Source organism: Primulina tabacum, chromosome 11, assembly GCF_025594145.1.
Source record: "Primulina tabacum isolate GXHZ01 chromosome 11, ASM2559414v2, whole genome shotgun sequence".
In the NCBI taxonomy this organism is placed as follows: domain Eukaryota; kingdom Viridiplantae; phylum Streptophyta; class Magnoliopsida; order Lamiales; family Gesneriaceae; genus Primulina; species Primulina tabacum.
In genome coordinates this window covers 35,215,431-35,237,498 of record NC_134560.1, presented here as the reverse complement: position 1 = coordinate 35,237,498, position 22,068 = coordinate 35,215,431, and the positions used below count along the sequence as shown (strand labels likewise).

Here is a 22,068-nt window from a genome sequence, read left to right as displayed (position 1 = left end):
CAAATAAAGGTTCACCAAACCAATTGAAAGTTAGTTAATACAGATATCTCTATATTTTAATTATAGAGTATGTATAGATAATATCTATATAAATATAATTTTAAAAAATAGACAAAATTGATTGAATGCTCAAATAATATACCTACATTTTTTGGTAATATCCAAAAATTTGTTTCACTATTATATATATATATAAAAATAATATTTTTATTTTTTAAAATATATCCAAACATGTGATTATAAAAACATCGAGTAGCGCGTTCGTTTAGTATCACATGAGATTCAACTTTGGAGTCAATAAAAATATACGATTCATTTAAAATTTAATTAAATAAAATGGATTTTGACTTTTTAAATAGAGGAAAGGGAGTTGACTCCCTGTTAGTTAGGTGAGATCATTGATTAGCTCATTAATTAGTTAGTTAGATTTCACTTTTAAAAAAAATATTTTTTAATTGATCTCGTCTCGGGATTTCAGGGTTTCGTTTTAGTTATATTTGTGTTCTTCACAGCAAAATAATCAAAATCAACTGAAAATTTGAAGATCTATAAAAGAAGTAAGTATATACTCGTAATACTATGTTGTAGTAACTAGATTTGTTTCAGTTTAGTTCTGGTTGTTTTTTGTTAGAATTTTCTGGGTGGAGTTAGCGTGAATATTTACAGTTGAGCAAGGTAGTGTGGGTTGAGTGTTCAGAGTGTGTGGGTCGAGGAGATGGATGGAGTGTGTGTGTGGGTCGAGGAGATGGATGGAGTGTGCTGGTGTGGGGTCGAACGTGCAAATATGTGTGGGTCGAGCATGGTCGTGTGTGCTGATGTGTGGGTCGTATGTTGGTCGAGCACGTGTGGTCGTGTGTGTGGGTCGACTTCTCGGCCGAAATCTTGCCCCATCACCCTCGACCCCCAGTGGGTCTAGCTCTTCACACGTCGACCTAGATGTGAAGAATGGGTCGAGCTCTTCACATTTGGGTCGTGTGTGTGGGTCGAGTGATGTTAGCTTGCAATTCAGGGGTCTAGTGATGTGTTGTGTTACAATTTATGGGTCGATGTTGCATGTTGTGTTCTCTTTGAAGTAGCGCTGCGGCGCTGTATGGCGCTTGATCTCTTTGTGGTGAATTTTAAGTTTGGGTCGAGTGGGTTGTGAGTGGGTCGATTTTGGGTCGAGTGGGTGGAGAGTGGGTCGAGTGGTGGAGTTTGGGGTTTGGTTTAGGGTTTGGGTCGAGTTTGGGTCGATTTGGGTCGAGTGTATAGAGGGATTTTGAGTTTTGATCATGTTGTAATATATAATTTACTTTAAATATAGTTAGAACGTAAGTATATAAAAAAATTTAATTGTGTAAACATTTTAATATGACATATATTATAACTTAAGGATGTTAGTTAAAAAATTCATAACAATAGTGGAAACATAATGTTAAGATTGTATCATTTACTCTTACAATGTGAGTTGAATATCTATTCGACTAAAATTCTTTAAAAAATTTCATAATTCTACTAAAATTTTTAACAAATTTTATAACAATGGAACCTAAAAAATTCATAACAAATTTCATTACAACATTTACTATATGTTTAACGTATCTCGAGCCATATGAGTTGAATGTTTAATACATCTCAATGGGTCGAGCCTCCATGTTGTTCGTGTATTGAGCGTAGGTCGAGCCTTCATGCCGAGGTTGAGTGGGTCGAGCATTCATGCCGAGGTTGAGTGGGTCGAGCCACCTTCATGGGTCGAGCCTGTCTCGACCCAAAACCTCTTAATCTCGACCCAAAAACTCATATTGGGTCGATGGGTTGAGCCTCTCGACCCAATTTGAGGTTATGGGTCGAGCCTAAGAGATTTTATGTGGCTCGACCCACACGATCCCATCCTCGACCCAATGAATTGTTTTCATTGTTCAAAATAAATTGAGTGCACTGCAATTAAAAAACTTAATCAAAATTTATTAAATCACATAAATTCAACCCAAATCAATACAAAATAACATAAAATTGTTTTAATCCAATGGCCGTAATTTATCCCAAATGCAACAACAAAAATGCCTAAATTCCTCTATCTTCTCATCGTTCAATTGATAGACATTTTTTCTGAACATTGTATATGTTGCTGCCGCTAAACAGTAAACTCCATATTCACCGCCGCAATAAAAAAAATAAAATGTACATTGATATACACCAAATTATAATGAAATAATAGTTTTTAAAATAAAAAATTTTAACATGATTTTTTGAGTAGAAAAATCATCTGGCCTAACTATGCTCCATCTTTCAGAAATATCACTGACACCCAAGATATGTAGAAGCATAAGCGACAAAGGGTTAATAAGTTTAAGTAATGTCTTGCCCGACCTATCTACACTGCGGTCTGAATCCATGATTGTGATCTTCTTAATGTTAGGCAAAACTTTTAACAAAACCCAATGTCCTGGAAGATGAAAGAGCATCAAAATTATTTTGTCTTTATTCCATGGAACAGCTGGCCACTCACCAATTTCTGCTCTCACATAGGGCATCAAACATTCTATATTATTATGCCCGCCCTCATTGAAAGCACTCAAAACGAGCTGACGAAAATCGACGTCCATCAATGACACGTCTTGCGACGCTAAATGTGAGTACGTCCTTTGTAACTCAAGCAACCCTCGACAACATTCTTGAATATGCTAAAAGTGATAAAGTGAAATATGTTAATTACTAACTCAATGTAATAACAAAAAAGAAAATAAGAAAAAACTTACGGTCCCATTCAACCAACAAGCAGGTGTCCCCAACTCAAGAAACCACTTTCTATCGTAAGACAAGTACAACCCATATATCATCGTATTTTCCATGCAACAATTAATCTTAGCGCTTACTCTAGCCCATGATCTATTGACAAACATTCTAGCTCTCTTCTCAAAAGACAGAGACATCATATCATTTATAAGAAGTTGACACAGTTCCTCATCTGTCATAGGCTCCTCGTCTATTGTTAACAATCTTAACTTATAGCCCGAATTCTTTATAGAAGCACTAGTCAAAGACAGATCGCTTACAAGTGGCGTATTTGGATCTACCACCTCTGTTCTCATAAATGACGTCTCTTCATGTGTTCTCCTTGATGTCTCGCCATAATCTGAAAGAATAATATACATAAAATTATGTCATTTTTAAGCTAACAAGATAGTTAAAAATCTATAAATATCGATAAAACTTACCAATATTAGCACTCACTGAAGGCAATCTCCCAAACATATATTTCAAACTCGAGATAGCTGTCTGCATATGTTTCAATACATCCATGATATGGGAAAATCCTTCGGCTTGGTCCTTTTGCATCGTCGCAATTTTATCCTCCAAACTTGTCAAACGAATTTCATACATATCTGCAAGAGATGTATGATATCTATGCACAGATGTATGTCTCATGTCAGTCAATGGAGGAGACAGTTGATTCATGTGTGAAGGACCACCAGACAACCAAGAATATTTTCGAACTTTATCTCAAGATGATATATAATATGTATAAGTGAATGTACACCCACTTCATCCTCTTGGTCGCTCAATGGATCTTGACTGCACACTACTTTGATACCTTGGCTAATCAATTCCGTAATGTGATTGACTACCACATTATTAGAATCAACAAAATCTCCAGTCATATAGTGCACAGACAACAGCTCCTCCGTATCCTATATTAATCATTAACATTAAACATGAAAATTAGTTAACAGTTAATAAAAAATGTATTAGATAATACAAAAGTAAATAAAATGAATTTTTTGTATTTAAGTTGGTATATACATTTTTAAATGCTTTGTTCATATCATCTATGGAACGGGAATGGTTTTTACTCCATTTCCTAGTCAACCAATGACACATCCGAGGCATCGATACATTGGGACCTTCCCGACGTCTAGCAAAAACCTCAGCAATTGCTGAAAAATATTCATACGCCAAAATCTAGAAAAAAAAAGCATACCCATTTATTAACTAATCTAATTCATTATAAATCTACTGTATCATTTTTATTTTTCTTTGTCTACCTAATACACCTGCCACGAACAAAAGACTGGCCAATTTCAACTTTTCTACGTCTATCTCTTCTCCTAAGTCATTCTCATACTCATCCATTCTAACTATGAAATCCCCAAAGCCTATACTGTCTCTTCCACCAAAATGTTTCTACTTAAATTCATCTTCCTCAGATATCACATGATAAAATTTTGAACAATTTAGCCCCGTTAGCAAAAAATACTCTAACAATGAAAACCGTAAAGGTCGTTTACAATATATCATCCAAAATTCATTATATCTACTGTCATAAGTCTGTCTACTCATCAAAACCATAACAATTGATTCAAATTGTTATATTCCTTAGCACATATAATTAAATTACCAAATTATGTATACTGGACCAAATATTTTATTTCTTTCTCATTCAAAAATGATACAATCTTCTTACAAATCTCAACGTATTTTAATCCTAGAGTTAACTTACATTCAAAAAAATTGATTTCTTCCAAGTTTAGTGGGGGAAGTAAATATGAAAAAAAAAAATTTTTATTACTTGTCAAAATTTAAAATTAAATAGTGTTCATGTAAAAAATTGGGTCGAGCTCTTTGTTTAGGTCGAGCTCTTCACACCCCAGGTGGGTCGAGGTGAGATCGAGCTCGACCCAGGTGGGTCGAGGTGTGAGCTCGACTCAGGTGTGAAGAGAATTCAAGCTCTTCACACCTCGACCCACTCTCCTGGGTCGAGGTGGTCGATTTTGGTCGCAATTTGTGTGTGTGTGCTGGCTTACATGTAGAATAAGAAATGAACAAAATAGATCTATAACATCTTAATCGAATTCATGAGTTGAGTTCCACCCAGTAAAATTCAAAATAAAAAGTTAATTTCTTACTAATACGTGATTCTCTCGTTTGATTTCTTGCAAACGAATACCTTGTAGACTCATTGTTAGCCATAAACCAAACAAAATTAGAATTGATGGCAAGGAGGGTTGAGAATAAGAAAATATTTTGTGAAAATTGTGAAGAAATTGAGTGAGACGTGGATTGAATTGAGTTGAGTGGGATTTTATCGTGTAAGTTTTTTATTTAATTAAATTATAAATTTTGTTATGTATAAAATTAAAATAAAAATTTAAATACACTAATCAAAATAATTAGATTTTAAACAAATTTTAAAAAAAGATAAAAAATAAATTACTGTTGTGAAAAAGTAAAAATTTATGGTAAAAAGTAAAAATCTCAAACTCTCAAAATTATCAAACTACACACTTTATAATATTTTTCTCTCAACTCAATTGTCATTTTCTTCACAAATGAGAGATCTATTTATAGAAAATCTTTACAAATAATCCAAAAATAAATTCATCATTACCTACATCATCACACACTAATTTTCAATATTTACAACTCTTATTTTAAACATTCAAATATTCAATACACATATTTTAAATATTATTTTCAACACTCCCCCTTGTGATGATGATCATAATGACTGTCTTCATTACGTGTTTTTATACTGCCTCGTTAAAAACATTACTAGGAAAAACCCATTGGGATAAAAACCATAGTAAGGGAAAAAGAGTGCAGTCATGTAAACTCCCCCTCATGTTGACACGAACAATTCTTCACAAATTTCGTAGATTGCGCATCCCAATATTATATATGTGCTTTCTGAATATTGTCGTAGGAAGTGCCTTTGTGAAGAGATCTGATGAGTTTTCACTTGATTGAATGTGACGAACATCAATATATTTATTCTTCTCAAGCTCCTTGGTGAATGCGAAGAACTTAGGAGGAATATGTTTATTTCTGTCGCTTTTTATGTATCATTCTTTCATTTAAGCAACACATGCATCATTATCTTCATATAGTATCACATGCTTCTCGTCAAATGATAATCCGCATGATATTTGGATATGTTGAGTCATTGATTTTAACCACACACATTCACGACTTGCTTCATGTAGTGCAATAATCTCGGCATGATTTGATGAAGTTGTTACGAGCGTTTGTTTTTGTGAACGCCAAGAAATTGCAGTGCCTCCACGAGTAAATACATATCCAGTTTGGGAACGTGCCTTGTGTGGATCAGATAAGTATCCAGCATCGGCATAATCAATTATACTTGGATTAGCATCTTTTGAATGCAAAAGTTCCAAGTCTATCGTTCCTCGTAGATAACGGAATATATGTTTAATTCCGTTCCAGTGTCTCTTTGTTGGATATGTGCTAAATCTTGCCAATAAATTTACTGCAAAAGATATATCGGGCCTTGTACAATTTGTAAGATACATAAGGGCACCGATAGCACTTAGATATGGTGTTTCTGGACCAAGAATATCTTCATCATCTTCACATGGACGGAATGGATCCTTTTCTATATTTAATGATCTAACAACCATTGGAGTACTTAAAGGATTTGATTTATCCATATTAAAACGTTTAAGGACCTTTTCTGTATAATTTGTCTGGTGAACAAATATTCCACATTCTTTTTGTTCAATTTGTAAACCCAAACAATACTTGGTTTTTCCAAGATCCTTCATTTCAAATTCTTCCTTCAAGTATGACACAACTTCTTGAATTTCCTTATTCGTTCCAATGATGTTTAAATCATCAACATATACAGCAATAATTACGCATCCGGATGTTGTTTTCTTAATGAAAACACAAGGGTATATTGAATTATTTACATATCCCTTTTTCATCAAGTGATCGATCACTTAGCCGATTATACCACCACATTCGGCCGGATTGCTTTAACCCATATAATGATCTTTGTAATTTCACAGAATAACATTCTCTGGGTTTTGAACTTTGTGCTTCAGGCATCTTAAATCCTTCAGGGTTTTTCATATCTATATTACTATCAAGTGATCCATATAAGTAAGCTGTAACAACATCCATAAGACGCATTTCTAAATTTTCAGATACCAAGCTAATCAAATACCGAAATGTAATTGCATCCATCACGGGAGAATACGTTTCTTCATAATCAATTCCAGGCCTTTGAGAAAAACCTTGTGCAACAAGTCGAGCTTTATATCTTACTATTTCATTTTTCTCATTTTGCTTTCGAATAAAAACCCATTTGTAACCTATAGTCCTTACACCTGAAAGGTGTAAGGACTATAGGTCCAAAAACATTACGTTTATTTAGCGAATCCAATTCAACCTGGACGGATTTTTTCCATTCTATCCAATCCTGCCGATTTTTACATTCACCAAAAGATTTTGGTTCATGATCTTCATTATCATTTATGATGTCGATTGCCACATTATAAGAAAATATATCATCAATTTCTTCTATATCTTTTCGATTCCATATTTTTCCAGTATTAAAGTAATTGATAGATATTTCATGATTCTCGTCAGTTTGTGTTTCTGACAGAACATTTTTATCATCATGTATTTCTTCATGAACATCATTCTCTATTTTGTGATTATCATGTGTTTCTTCAGGAACATCATTTTCTCTTTTGTGATCATCGTGTTTCTCTATGAATTTTCTTTTTCGATGATTTTTATCCTTGGAACCGACTGGCCTTCCACGCTTCAGGCGTTTAATGACATCATAAGTAGCTTCAATTTGTTTCTTCGGAATTTCAATTCGAGCAGGGGCATTTGCAGCATGTATATATGATTTAGTTACCCCTTTTGTGTCTGCAAATGCATCTGGTATTTGATTTGCTATTCTTTGCAAGTGCACAATTTGCTGTACATCTTTTTCACATTGTTTTGTTCTTGGATCCAAATGTAACAATGATGATACATACCATGTAATTTCCTTTTCGGTATGTTTCTGTTCTCCCCCTAACATTGGGAAGATTTCCTCATCAAAATGACAATCAACAAAACGTGGTGTGAACACGTCGCCTGTCTAAGGTTCAAGATATCAAATGATTGATGGACTATCATAACCGACATAGATTCCAACCTTTCTTTGAGGTCCCATTTTCTTTCGTTGCGGTGGTGCAATAGGCACATACACCATACATCCAAAAATTCTAAGATGAGAAATGTCTGGTTCTTTACCAAATGCAAGCTGCAATGGGGAGTATTTATGATATGCACTTGGTCTGATACGAATTAATGCAGCAGCATGTAAAATTGCATGTCCCCATATAGAAATAGGGAGCTTTGTTCATAATCATTGGTCTAGCAATCATTTGCAGACGTTTAATCAATGATTCAGCCAATCCATTCTGTGTATGTACACGAGCAACATGATGCTCAACAATGATTCCCATAGACATACAATAATCATTGAAAGTCTGGGAAGTAAATTCACCAGCATTATCAAGTCTAATTTTTTTGATTGTATAATCGGAAAATTGATTCCTCAATTTTATTATTTGATCAAGTAATCTTGCAAATGCAACATTTCGAGTTGACAATAAACATACATGTGACCATCTGCTGGAGGCATCAATCAATACCATAAAGTATCTGAATGGTCCACATGGTGGATGGATTGATCCACAAATATCACCTTGAATACGTTCAAGAAACATTGGTGATTCAGTTTGGATTTTGGCTGGTGATGGTCTTATAATAAGTTTTCCAAGAGAACATGCTTTATATTGAAACTTATTATTCTGAAAGATCTTCTGGTATTTCAACGGATGACAATGTGTATTTTCTATAATTATTCGCATCATTGTTGAACCAGGATGTCCTAATCGATCATGCCAATTGATCAGTATTGAAGAATTATCAACTACCATGTTTGATTCAATTGGACTTATATATGTATAATGCAATCCAGTAGGTAGCATTGGTAGTTTTTCAACTACATATTTCTTTCCTGATTTGTATATGGTAAGACACATATATTTCTCATTCCCTTCATTCATTGTTTGAGTATCATACTTGTACAATGAAACATTATCATATGAGTACATGAAAAATAAATTATTTTACAATTATATTCTACCAATATATTGTTCATTTTCAGAAAAATCATTGAGAAAATCTCCAGCGTCAATATTTTTCATTTCTATTCCACCAGCATATTGATCATTTCCAGAGAAATCATTCAGGAAATCTGCAGCATCAAAATGAGTTGAATCACTCAAACGGCCACTGTGTTCAGTGAAGTTGGTCTCTATTTCTTTCCCCTTTATCGATTCTTTATAAAGCTTGCAAAGGTACTCGGGGGCTCGACAAATACGAGACCAATGTCCTGGAGTGCCGCATCTAAAACAAGAGCTTTCAAATCTTTTTGAGTGATTTTCATTTATACTCATGTTCTCATGATGCCTTTTTGGTGGGTGGTTCGTGACGCCCTTTTGAGATGAGTTATAATAATAACTATCTCGATTGTTTTCAAAATCACGGCCGCGACCACGACCACGATCACTTCCACGTCCACGTCCACGACCACGACCACGACCACGACCTCGACCTCGACCTCGACCAAAACCTTGTCTCTGGATTTGATTTTGGTTTCCAGGTTTAAATTCATTTTTACTCACAACATTTACTTCTGGAAATGTTGTTGATCCAGTGGGTCGGGACTGATGATTTCTCATTAATAGTTCGTTGTTCTTTTCCGCCACAAGAAGACAGACGATAAGTTCAGAATATCTCGCAAATCCACGCACTCTATATTGTTGCTCTAAAGTTATATTTGATGCGTGAAACGTGGAAAATGTTTTTTCAAGCATTTCTGATTCCGTAACCTCATGTCCACAAAATTTTAATTGCGAGATTATTCGATACATCGTCGAATTGTAATCAATAACTTTCTTGAAATCTTGGAATCTTAACATATTCCATTCATCACGGGCGGTCGGAAGTATAACTTCCCTTATATGTCCGAATCTTTCTTTCAATCCTTTCCACAGAGCCATTGGATCTTTTTCGATGAGATATTCACATTTTAAACCTTCATCGAGATGTCGACGCAAAAATATTATAGCTTTTGCTTTTTCTTGTGATGAAGATATACCATTTTCTTTAATGGTCTCGCTTAGACCCAATGACTCAAGATGCATTTATACATCGAGAGTCCATGGCATATAATTTTTTTCCCGTGATGTCGAGCGCAACAAATTCGAGCTTTGTCAAATTTGATAGGTTGTACTAAAAAAAATTACGATGCATTTTATTAGTTAATGAATATTGCAATACAAAGTAATGGATAAATAACAAGTACAAGCATTCGTAAAAATAAAGAAAACACACGATGAGGATATTCTCCAATAAATACAAGACTCGTGAGTATGATAACCAAAATAATTAAAAATAACCTTAAGAAAATCATCTTCTTTTTTCTTCGAAAAATTTGATGAAGAATAATTTTTAGAGAAGAAGAGAAAGTTGGAGTGATTGAATGTGTTTATGAGATCATATTTATAGGGCAAAAACTAGATGTTTTGTTACTGTTTATGACCGTTGGTGTACAAAAAATAAATGTATGTATTTGTACAATTTTATGGTAATAATATGATGTATATAATATTAGTCATGTTTAAATAATTATATATATTATATCACATTATTATAATGAGGTGTCATAAGTTATTTTGTTTAAAAATCTTATAGGCTTTTATACTTGTCGTATCCCTTACCGGGAGTGTGGGATGTCGTCTTAACATCCTCCCAGGATTTATAACAAGTTTTTGAAAAAATTATTATTATTATTTCTAATTTTTATTATATAATAACATTATATTATATATTAAATATATACACAATCAATAAATAATAGTAAAATAAATATTATTACTTTTGTTACCTTTTTCTTCTGTTTGGAGCTTGGAAAAGTATGAAGGACTTTTAGAGCTTTGTGCTGATAACGTGTTGTGAAAAAGTAAAAATTTATAGTAAAAAGTAAAAATCTCAAACTCTCAAAATTATCAAACTACACACTTTATAATATTTTTCTCTCAACTCAATTGTCATTTTCTTCACAAATGAGAGATTTATTTATAGAAAATTTTTACAAATAATCCAAAAATAAATTCATCATTACCTACATCATCACACACTAAGGAGTGTGTATTCATTCTATATTTTCAAAGATTTTTAATGACTTTTTTTAAATGATGGACTTTTGTGGAGTTGATAGATTTTTATTGACTTTTGTGGTGTCTCATAGAATTGTAAAACAAATTTCATAGACTCTTATAGACTTTTTTTCAAGATTTTTGTAGACTTTTGTAAACTTTTTTATATAATTATGTGAATTTTGTAGTTTATAATTGTGATTTATTTTTTATTAATTTTTTTAAAATAATTATTGGACATAGATAATCTCTTCAATTTTATATTATTTTTTTTATTTATGAATGTAAATGAATTTTACTTACTTAAAAGTTAAATCAATTTAATTTGTGAAAAACGACAAATGAACTATCCAATTTATTGAAATCAAAATTTCAATTCTTTATGTCAATTCAACATATTAATGAATAATATTTTTATAAATTCATAATAAGATTTTATTAAAAGAACACTCAAAATAATGAGTAGTCTTTTATAAAAAAATCTAATCATTACTGACAATTTGATCAACATCGTTCTACATTCCATTGGCTATGATATCCCTCCATACATTAGCATTTGCTCGTTGTTGTTTTTGAGTATTAAATAACTGATCAAAGTCGTCACCTTCATAAACTTGTGCTGATGAAGACAATTGAGCTTCATTATCTAGTTCAATTTGAAATTCATCAAATTGACACTTCTTTCAAAGAAAATTGTGTAATATAGCACATGCCAATACAAACCCTGTTAGATGTGGGAAAAAATACCGAATTTTCGGTATATCGAGATTACCATAACAAAAAATATATTGAATTTACCGAATTTTAAGTATACCGAAGATTTCGATACGGTACGGTAACAATACCGAATTTTTCGGTACGGTAACGATATCCAATTTGAAAATTTTGGTATATACCGAAATACCGAAAAAATATACAAAAGTTTTAAAATATATAATATTTTAAAACAATAAATTATAATTTTTTTTAAAATGTAAGGTTTTTTTGGTTTGTTATACCGAAAATTTTGGTATAGTATCGGTATGAATTTGCTTATACAATAATATAGATTAACTAAAATTAAAGAAAATAATTAAAAATAAAATGTTATATAATAATTAATAAAAAATTAAATTTTAATTATGTTTTTAAAAAGTACAAATAAAAGGAAAAATAAATAGATGAGAAAAGAATGAAAGTTTGTATTGAATTTGGGAGATTTCTCAATTAAATGTACATCCAAATCTTTAGGTTGAATCAAAGACTTTTGTTGACATTTTATTGTTGTACCTTAGACTATAATTCTTGTGCTTAATATAAGTCCATAGAGTCAGTAAAAGTCTATTGACATTTTGAATACCTATAGACTTTTGTAGAGTTTTTAGAAGTCAAGTTTGAATACCACATGACTTTTTAAAATTCTACAAAAATTTACATTGAATACCACTAAACTTTTATGGAGTATATAAAAGTCTAGTTTGAATACCTCTAGACTTTTAAACTCCATAAAAGTCATTAAAAGTCTATAACCAATACACCCCCTTAATTTTCAATATTTACAACTCTTATTTTCAACATTCAAATATTCAACATTCAAATATTCAATATACACATTTTAAATATTATTTTTCAACGATTACATCCACTTTTTTTTTTAAATAAACATTTCCAAAGGCCCGTTTTCCTCATTTTCCCCTCAACTTTTGTCTGTTGCGGCTTTGGGGAAAAAAGACTCGATTAGGGTTCCGATTTTGGTCTTTGCATCAACCTTTTTTCAATTTATCCATTGATTTCACCGTTCTTCCGGTAACATTATGTTCTTTTTATCAATCAATTGATGTTATTTGTCAAATTTGGGGTTTCGGCACTGTTTTCGCATTAAAAAATCGTATATTTTTGCTACAGAGACAAAGCTTCAAATTATTTTGGAGATTTTGATTTATTATTCGATCGCATTAGTCTGATTTTTTTCTCTGTTGTTCTTATTGGTAAATTGAAGCGTCCAATTTGGTCTAGCTACGTTTTAAGTGGTTCGTGATCGACTGAAATGATTTTATGATTTGTGAATTTTTCCTACAGTTCTTGTAAGGGTTATATGAAATGAAGATTTATTTGTAATTTTCTACCAAGGTTGCTTTTCTGCGCTGCTTGTTTTTCAATAGAAAACAAAGTAACTAAGCTTATTTATCTTTCTATGAGTTCATACTTTTTTCTATCTTTTCCCCTTTTCTTGTTTGTGATCTAAATGGGAGAAGGTTACTGGAACAGGATTGTCGCCGTTTAAATGAAGGGCTGTACCTTTATATTTGCATCTGCCGAGTTTGGGAGTTTCTTTTAGTTTTGCTGCTTTTCTGTGTTGGATGTTATGTTTGAGTTGTAAATTGTAATATATCATTCTACTCGATGTAGCAGAAATACTTGACCTTCTAATCAAGTTGAGTTACATTTAAACAAGTTGGACTTTTGGCCTTGCCATTATTACACATCCCTTCGGAAATCAACCCTTTGTAATCAGTTACAGTTGCTTCTTTGAGCGATGTAGATCCTAATTTTACGCTCAATGTGAAAGTCATTTCTTAACTGTTATGTTACTGGTAAAGAGAAGTTGCTTAAAGATATTTAACTTAGGTTGACAGTTAAATAAATTTTTCTTTCTGAAGTTTTCATTTATGATCGAATGGTTATTTTCATTTGTTCCATGAAAATGACCACTTTCTGGAACTGGAAAATTGTCTTATTGTGCATCCACTTAAAAAGATGTGCATTCTGTCAATAGCAAGAGTTATCTGATGGACCACTTCTATGGCTAAATAGCTTGTGAGCTTGCTTGTTTAGCAGTGAGTAATTGCAAGCTGTGAAAGATACCTGGCACTTAGGCAATGGACAAAGCAACAGATCGTGGCATTTTTGCTAATGATGGGTCATTCATGGAGAGGTTCAAACAACTTCAACAGGAAAAAGATAAGAAGGATGAAGTACGGAAGAAGTCTTTGTCGGGCTCAAGTACATCTGTAAATTCATACCCAAAAACAGTCAAAAGTAAACCGACTCTGAATTTTAAGGCTAATAACTCTCAGAAAATTATCCAATCTCCTTCAAGTGGAAAACTTGCCTTCAGTTTGAAACAAAAGTCCAAACTTGTTTCACCCGCTGTTAAATTTGATGAAGATGAGGATGAAGATGAAAAGAATCATGGAAATTCCTCAGATGATGCACCTATGAAGCGACCAAAATTGGCAGATCATAGTGTGTCTGACCAGCAGTCTCAAGCTGATGTTGGTAACTACTTTTCCTTTTTTTTAAATTATCTGTGAATTTTAATTGTCGCATAAGTTTGTCATTACTCAATGTCATCCTTCTCATGTAGATCAATTCCTTTGGTTTTCTAGGTTGCATGGTTCTATAGAGTTCATTTGAGGTTGGCTCCTGGATATAATGTTTACAGTTGATAAATTTGTGTGTTTTTCCCCGTTTCATATTAATCAGATGTTTTTGGTTCATACTTCCTTTGTATTTTTTTAATTGCTTCTCGTTTATTTTGATTGGCGCTCCATTAAGTTACAACTGCATTGGCTGGTAACACTAACACCATCGTATGTGATACTATTTTCTGGAAAATTCACCTGAATTGTAGTTAGTCCATGTTAGAATTTGGCAAAAATATTTTTGGATTTTTGCATGAGCTTGTTGATACGTAGGGTAAGACATTCTTGTGTTATTTCTATCTGATGAATGCAGCTTAAGACTAAAGATTTGGTAAATCTTTGTCAGAGGAAAGGAGATGTCGAAAAATTTGGAGACTTTGGCACGCCTGCTTCAAAGTAATTCACACTTGATAAGTCTCTTGTTACTAATCAGTTTATTAAGTACATGCAGTACCGCCTTTGCCAAGTGACCTGACAGTGAGGAAAGTAGCAGACAAACTAGCAAGTTTTGTTGCTAAGAATGGAAGGCAGTTTGAGCATGTAACACGACAAAAAAACCCTGGAGACACTCCCTTCAAGTATGTGGTATTCCTTTCTTGTGTATGTTAAGATCCCCTTACTTTCTTATAGAATTGTGTTATCTCTGTGAATTCAACTTTATACCATTATGATCTTGTAATTCTTTCTGAAAACTGATTTTCTATGGGTAGTGATGCTCTTTTTTTAGTTTCTTATGTCTGACGTCTGTTTAGCTTTGCTTAATGTTGTCTAAATGACATCATTTTTAGGAAGAAAGTCGAGCGACTGAGATATATGTATGTCCTAAAAGGAAATAAGATTAGGCCATGAGAAGAAGAATGCTATTCAGATTTTAGACGGTATGCCTGTTGATAACTTTTCAAGGAAGAAAGCCGTACATGCGGTCATATGTGTTTAGGTCCATCAACATGTCAGAGTCAAACGGGATTCAACTTTTTCCAGATATATTTTCTACTTACGTGTGAGTAGGTCTGGAATAAGATCTAGGTTATATTTTACTTCCAGACAAAAGTTATAGACAAACCACAATAATAAAAAAATTTGATTATGGTAGTGGTGTAAGAAAAATCTGGAAAGATCGAATCGGATGCAAACATAAAAGGATAAGGAAAGTAACTAACTAGAGGAACAAGAAACTGTAGATGAAGAGTAGGAAGTGGAACAGAGACGGGATTGGAATGAGGAGTATGATATTAAGGTTTTTTTGTAAAATGTTTCACGAGTAAATAGATGGAACATCGGCTGTAGTTTTCATTTGGTGTGTTTAAATAGATTTCATTTTGAAATTGGACATGAAAAATAAAATGGCAGGCTGCTATACAAATTAGTTCTGTATGATAAAAATATATAGTATCCATATTTATTTAAGGCGCAAGGCACACTAAAGCTCATGGGCGTCATGCCTGATATGCAATGTGCAGGGCGAGGCGCGCGCCTTATCGAAGTAAGGCGCAGTAGGCATAAATTTTAGAATTCATATATATAAAGACTAACTGCATTTTACAAAGATATTTCATAAAAAAAATATATATTTCACAAAAACTAAATAATAGTGCAAAATTGCAAATAAAAATATAGTAGTAAATATCTAGTGAATTATAGTATCTTGTTATAATTTACTGTGAAAAGGAAAACAAAATTAATAAAGTGTCTACCACAAAGGAGAGAAAGAGCGTAACATTAGAACCCAAATAAGTCTGTGTTGTGCATCATTTAGTTAATTATGTTGGTTAGTATAGTGGGCTTGGGTTGTTTGGCTTCAATTAATTGTGCCCAGTATAAGCGCATCACTTTTATATTGGAATGACCATTTTGGGCATTGTTTTCATTAAGTGCGCACTGACATGACTGAACCACAATCTGTGCCTGGCATAGGCACGCCTGACGCATGAGGGTTGCCTGGGTGTGCCCTGCGCCAAAGTGCAGCCAGGTGCTCGCATTCACAACTGTTATAATATCTAAAAAAATTTGAATTTTTTATGGAACTTACCAGTAAATTTTGTATTTGCAAATGGGCTCATCCATAAAAAATCCATTAAAGGCCCTAAATTACCGAACCTAACACACACCAGATTTGGATGAATATTCAAATGTATATTTTATTACTTTATCTAAAACATATGCAAATTGTGAATCATTATACAGGATTCGTTGCTACTCGTCTTTTAATAGAAAACACAGATGTCTACTTAGTAGAATTCTTTTTCTTGTTAATTTGTTTTAATTGAATTAGATATTAGTTTTAATTGGTTAATTTGGTAAAATGCACATTATTACGGTCATTTATGCAACAATTGGTTTATGCATGAAATCTGTTTTGCCTAAAAAAGAACGATTGGTTTCTAAGTTCTTTCTTTACTCTGTGTAGTTTATGCAACATACGAGATGCTTTTTGAATGAAGTAGGCATAAAGCAGGCTACTAGCAAACATTTAGAATGTTACCTCTGATGCTCAGTTATCTATCTCTCTGATCTTACTGATAAAGCTATATTGCTAGCCATTATGCATATTCAGCTTCTTCACCTCCGTCGTTTTCTTTACTGGAGGCTGCTTGGAAATTTATTACCAATTGTTGGCAATACTGCTTTATATATTAAAATCGGATATAAATATACTTAAGACCCAGAATGCAAATACTGTCTTGTGTCTACATCTATATTTTGTGGGGGCACTACATAAATTCATATATCCTTTATGCAAGTGAAATTTTTAACTATTGAGGCAATCTAATGATGTGGCTTAGAATGATTTTTGTAAGATGCACTAAAATGTCAAGTAGGAAGATTTGTGATTGATAAGCAGGCTAGATACTGATTGAGTTGGACTTCAAATGGTCATGACAGTCTTTTGTTGTATGATTGGTTTTTTTTTTTGCCTTTTATTTCTTTACTTACCATCTAGCCTTTAAATGTTTTGTGAGAATTACAGTTTGTTTTTCTTAAAAATTGTTGTTACTTTTTCTTTAAGCTTAATATAAACATTTCGGATTTCAATTTGATTCCATTCCGTGCAGGTTTTTATTTGATGAAAACTGCTCGGATTACAAGTATTATCTGTATCGACTCAGTGAAGAGCAAAAGGGTTTGGTCCAAAGTAGGGATTCCCAAACATCACAAAATGGTTGGTGTATTGATTCTGTAGTACCTGCTATGAGTTACATTCCAAATTTCTGTTTGAGTGCAATATTTAAGAATGCTGAAATCACCTTATTCAGTATGTTATCAATTCTTGTAACCTTTTTTAGTCGTTTTTGGAACTTGCCATTCATCACTTGGAATCATGTGTTCATCTTCTTTAGACTCCAAATATATGGCTTAATAAATTTATCAACTCCAAGTCTCCACTCAATATGGTTATGCTTATATCATATCATTGTGGTCTCACATAAGCAAATAATGAAAAATTGAGTTCATTGAGTCTTCTCTCTTTTTATTTCTCCTAGTTGATCAACTCTAATTGTGTCATATAGGAAACACAGACCCTAAAGTATACCCTTCTAATTGTTGAGGAATTTTTCCTCGTTTTGGCTTCTACGCCCTTCCCTGCTGAATTCAAGTGGATTCGTTGAAGCAAAATTTCCCCGTGTGGGCCATGGATACAACACATTAGTTGGTATTATTGTTCCATAAGATGCATCCTTTTCTAAAATAGCCAGGCTCTTTTGGTGTTTGATCTGTCTGTATAATTTCTTAGTTTGTTGCATGTTCAATCGATTGAGGGATGAGTATTTTCTTGATTGGATCACATTGGTGTTTTAGATCAAACCTAATTTGAGATATTTCACTGTAGCATCTCATTTCCCGTTTCTTTGTTGCATGATGAGAGGCTTGTGATTTTATCGTGAAGTTGTTCATTAGTTTGTAATTTGTGGCCTGATAAAGTGATTAGTTTGTATTAGTCCCCTTCTATTCCTCGTTTTTCTTTCTCATGTTTTTCCGTGGCACCACGTGGTTATAGCTGTCACATAAATTTTTGTCCTGTGCATGAAATTTATGATTTTAACTGTTTAGTTTTCAAGTTGTTGCGTTGGTAATTTGGCTCATTGTATCTGTTTGTTTAGACACTGCAACCTCCCATTCAGGAAGTAGTTCTCAGAGGCCACATCATCAGCATTCAAAATATCAAACTCCTTCCTCAGCTTTATACGAGTCTGCAGAGCATATGGAACATACTCATTTATCCCAAATAACAAGTGGAAAAAATGGTCTCTCTCTCTGCCTGCATTTTTTCTTCAGATCTTTGTTAAGCTTTATTAACTGCATCATCGGGGAAATATATTCTATAATAATGAAAAACTGAGTTGACTTCTGGTTTTCTGTGAGATAAGCTGTTGCAGCTGTCAGTACTTTAGTGTTGTATGGAGTAGCAAATTGTTTTGAGGCACTATGAAATGTTTCTTTGTTAATTTCTGGGAGAAATTTGCTGCATGCCTGTGAGTTGCATAATTGTATGTTATGATATGGAGTATGGGAAATGTGTACTGGACCTTTTCAATGTTTGTTATCCTTATTGTGCCAAATATTGATGGGTGAATCAAGTACCTTAACTGCCTCAGACCCTATAGCGATGATGGAATTTTACATGAAGAAGGCTGCACAAGAAGAGAAATTGAGGCCTCCTAAACCATCAAAGGATGAGATGCCGCCCCCTGCTGCTCTCCAAGGTTGATTCGTATTTAGGGTTCTCCAAGTTTTGTATTGTGGTCCTTTTTTTTTTAATTATCTACAGTGAACTTTTTTTTGGATTCCTAGTTTAGCGGTGTATCATTCAAAAGTTTTAATGTTTTGTTGTACTGATGATGTCTTCTCAATGTGCAGCGTCTGCTAAGAAAGGACACCACATGGGTGATTATATTCCTCTAGAAGAACTTGAAAAATTCATGGCTACCTGTAATGATGTTTCTGCTCAGAAAGCTGCAAAAGAATATGCAGATAGAGCAAAAATCCAGGCAGATAATGTTGGTCACAAGCTTTTGTCGAAAATGGGCTGGAAGGAAGGTAAAGGGAAGGGATCACAATAATGATACCTTGACACATGAATTGTGATCTCACTTTGAATTATTTAATAGATTTCGTCTTTTATTGCCCTTGTCTGTTTAAGTCAATCTATTTTCTGAATTTGTTTCATTTATCCTATTAACATTTATGTAAGCCTCTTTCTCAGAATCACCCTTCTTAATTGTTTCTTTAGCTGCTAATCTATCGAGAGTGAAGATATTCTGAGAGCATATCTTATTGTTTAGGGTCATGGCTTTTTGGTTCTTTATATTCTTAATGGATAGTGAACTTATTTCCTCTTTTGGTCGTGTCTTATGGGATACTTGTATTTTGTCTCGACTTCAACCTTAATAACAATCATAAGATACACGTACCAAGATATCTGTGATGTCGATGCTTCCAGGTTGCAGGAAACCACCTCAGTGGATTATTTATTTGAACAGTGATTGTCTATGAAATGTCATTTTTAATACCTGACCATTGTTTTTGCTTTGGCTGTAAACGTAATGGTTCCGCTAAAACTGTGTCTGCCCTATTATTTCCTGAGGTTGTGGGAAGTTGGTTCATGATCATAACTTGGGATCTCTGTTTGATTGTCTTTGTTTATGGACAGCTGTGAGAGTTTGTAGAATGCTACTTGAATTTCTGTCTTGGTTTGATTGTGAACTGCAGGCGAGGGCCTGGGGAGCTCCAAAAGTGGAATTGCTGCACCAATTATGGCAGGTGATGTAAAAAAGGATAACCTGGGCATAGGTGCTCATGCTCCAGGTGAGGTTACTGCTGAAGATGACATATATGAGCAGTACAAGAAGCGAATGATGCTCGGTTATCGCCATAGACCTAATCCCTTGGTATAGTGTATAAGTTATTCTTAATTTAATATTTAGATACCCAGTTTATTTTCTTCGCCCCGTTGTATTTAGCACACATTGTTCTCGCAAGATTGATCTCATGCATCTCGGTGATTTGCTTATTGCAGAACAATCCACGGAAATCGTATTACTGAAGACAGATGTCTCTGGTCCTTGAGGATAATCAGAGGATTCAAAGTTCTTTGGATTGAATCTGTGCTGCTTGCTTGTGTTTCCTCAATGTGCCAAGGTAGTTCCTGATTTCCGTCTTCTTGAAGCCGTGCTGCAAATTTTAATTGAGGTTGTATCAAACAACTTTAATTTTTAATATTGAACCAGTGTTGAAATTTACATGTTTATTTTAAATTTTTTTCCTTGTCGATTAAGCACTTGGAATGCGATTCTCCGAATGCAGATAGTGTTCTTGGTTCACAATATAATATATGTTGGATCGATTATTTTCAAATGTTTTTAAGATTGACTGGGAGATGAATTTAAAATCCATGAATTTTGATTATAGTTTTATTGATGAGTAGGTTTCTTGTGAGACAGTCTCACGAATCTTTATCTGTGACACAGGTCAACACTACCAATATTCACAATAAAAAGTAATATTTTTAGTATAAAAATTAATTTTTTTTCATGGATAACTCAAGTAAGAGATCTATTTTATAAAATACGATTCTTGAGATCGTCTTACACAAGTTTTTTCTTTTATTGATTAGAATGAAAAAATATATGAAATTCTAAATTCACATGTTATTTATTTAATAAAATTTATTTTAAAGGATGAACTTGAAATCAAATGGAAAAATTAATATATTTATCAAAATTTTATTAAGTCTTAATATTTTTATGATATTCACATGCCACAATATATCAATTTAGATCATTCTTAAAAGAAATGTAATTCAAGAATTCAGAGACTGACAATCATTTAAACTATGGTTGAGGATTAGAACCTTTATCATTCAATGTAAAATAAATATAAATATATTATTATTAATATATATGGTTAATTACATATATTATCTCTGTGAAATCTTGTTGAAAGTCCTCTGTGATTAGTAACTCTGTGTTTTCAACTTTTGAATATACACACCCATAAAAACACACACGGACAATGGTGCGTGTGCTCAAGTTCTGAAAACATGATGCGTGTGGTCGAGATTTGGAAACACGGGGAGTTAATAGATCCATTTTTTCATTGGAAATTTTTAGTAATATCGAGATTTTAGAGAGATAATATATGAAATTAACCCTAATATATGTATTAGAGCAGATTTATTAAAACTCGTTGCTCGTTTCGGATTTATCTGGGATTTCACAGTCTGTCGGCATTCGAAAATAGCCAATCTAAATGTATCAGCATAAGAAGTCCATCAGTTGGTGACTATGGGTGAGTTTCACAAATCAACGACAGAATATTGAGTTGGGATAAAAGGAAAAAGACATGGCAAGAAGTCCAGTAAGGTAGAAATACTTAGAAGAATCCCCATTACCAGAACAAGATCCGAGAGTTTCTAGAATGAGAAAAAATGAGTGAAATAGAGAGGAAAAACTTTATAATTATATTTAGACTTATTTTTGCAAAACTCTGGTATCAATCTTGTGGCAGTAATAAAACAAGTGTGGCTATTCTCCCGTGGATGTAGATCTTCGACTGAACCATGTAAATTCGTTTGTGTCTTGCTATGAATTTTTTTCGTTGTGTTTTGACTCCTTGTTACCAATCTCTATTCGAGTTCAATATTCGATTCGGGATTC

The 22,068-nt window shown here is 33.2% G+C and overlaps 1 protein-coding gene across 5 annotated transcripts; it reads left to right on the top strand.

Annotated features, from left to right (window-relative positions):
• Positions 1–12,655: 12,655 nt before the first annotated feature.
• Positions 12,656–20,759, top strand: LOC142518834 (SURP and G-patch domain-containing protein 1-like protein). 5 transcript variants are annotated; one of them, XM_075621654.1, is made up of 9 exons: positions 12,656–12,794; positions 13,824–14,267; positions 14,865–14,991; positions 17,467–17,573; positions 18,514–18,659; positions 18,984–19,116; positions 19,271–19,450; positions 20,123–20,301; positions 20,430–20,759. In XM_075621654.1, the coding sequence occupies exons 2-9, from the start codon at positions 13,868–13,870 to the stop codon at positions 20,454–20,456; spliced, it is 1,299 nt and encodes a 432-aa protein (XP_075477769.1). In that variant the 5' UTR covers positions 12,656–12,794; positions 13,824–13,867; the 3' UTR covers positions 20,457–20,759. The 5 variants fall into 5 exon arrangements, with proteins under 5 accessions (XP_075477769.1, XP_075477770.1, XP_075477772.1 ...); XM_075621655.1 differs by having other exon boundaries at positions 12,665–12,794; positions 13,827–14,267; XM_075621656.1 differs by having other exon boundaries at positions 12,668–12,794; positions 13,803–14,267.
• The last annotated feature ends 1,309 nt before the right edge of the window (positions 20,760–22,068 follow it).

Bases quoted from the DNA above. Each gene is read 5' to 3' on its own strand.
- LOC142518834 (XM_075621654.1), top strand. From the start codon at position 13,868: ATGGACAAAGCAACAGATCGTGGCATTTTTGCTAATGATGGGTCATTC. The intron at 14,268-14,864 runs GTAACTACTTTT...AAGTACATGCAG, and splicing joins GCAGTCTCAAGCTGATGTTG to TACCGCCTTTGCCAAGTGAC. The intron at 20,302-20,429 runs GTATAGTGTATA...TGCTTATTGCAG, and splicing joins GCCATAGACCTAATCCCTTG to AACAATCCACGGAAATCGTA.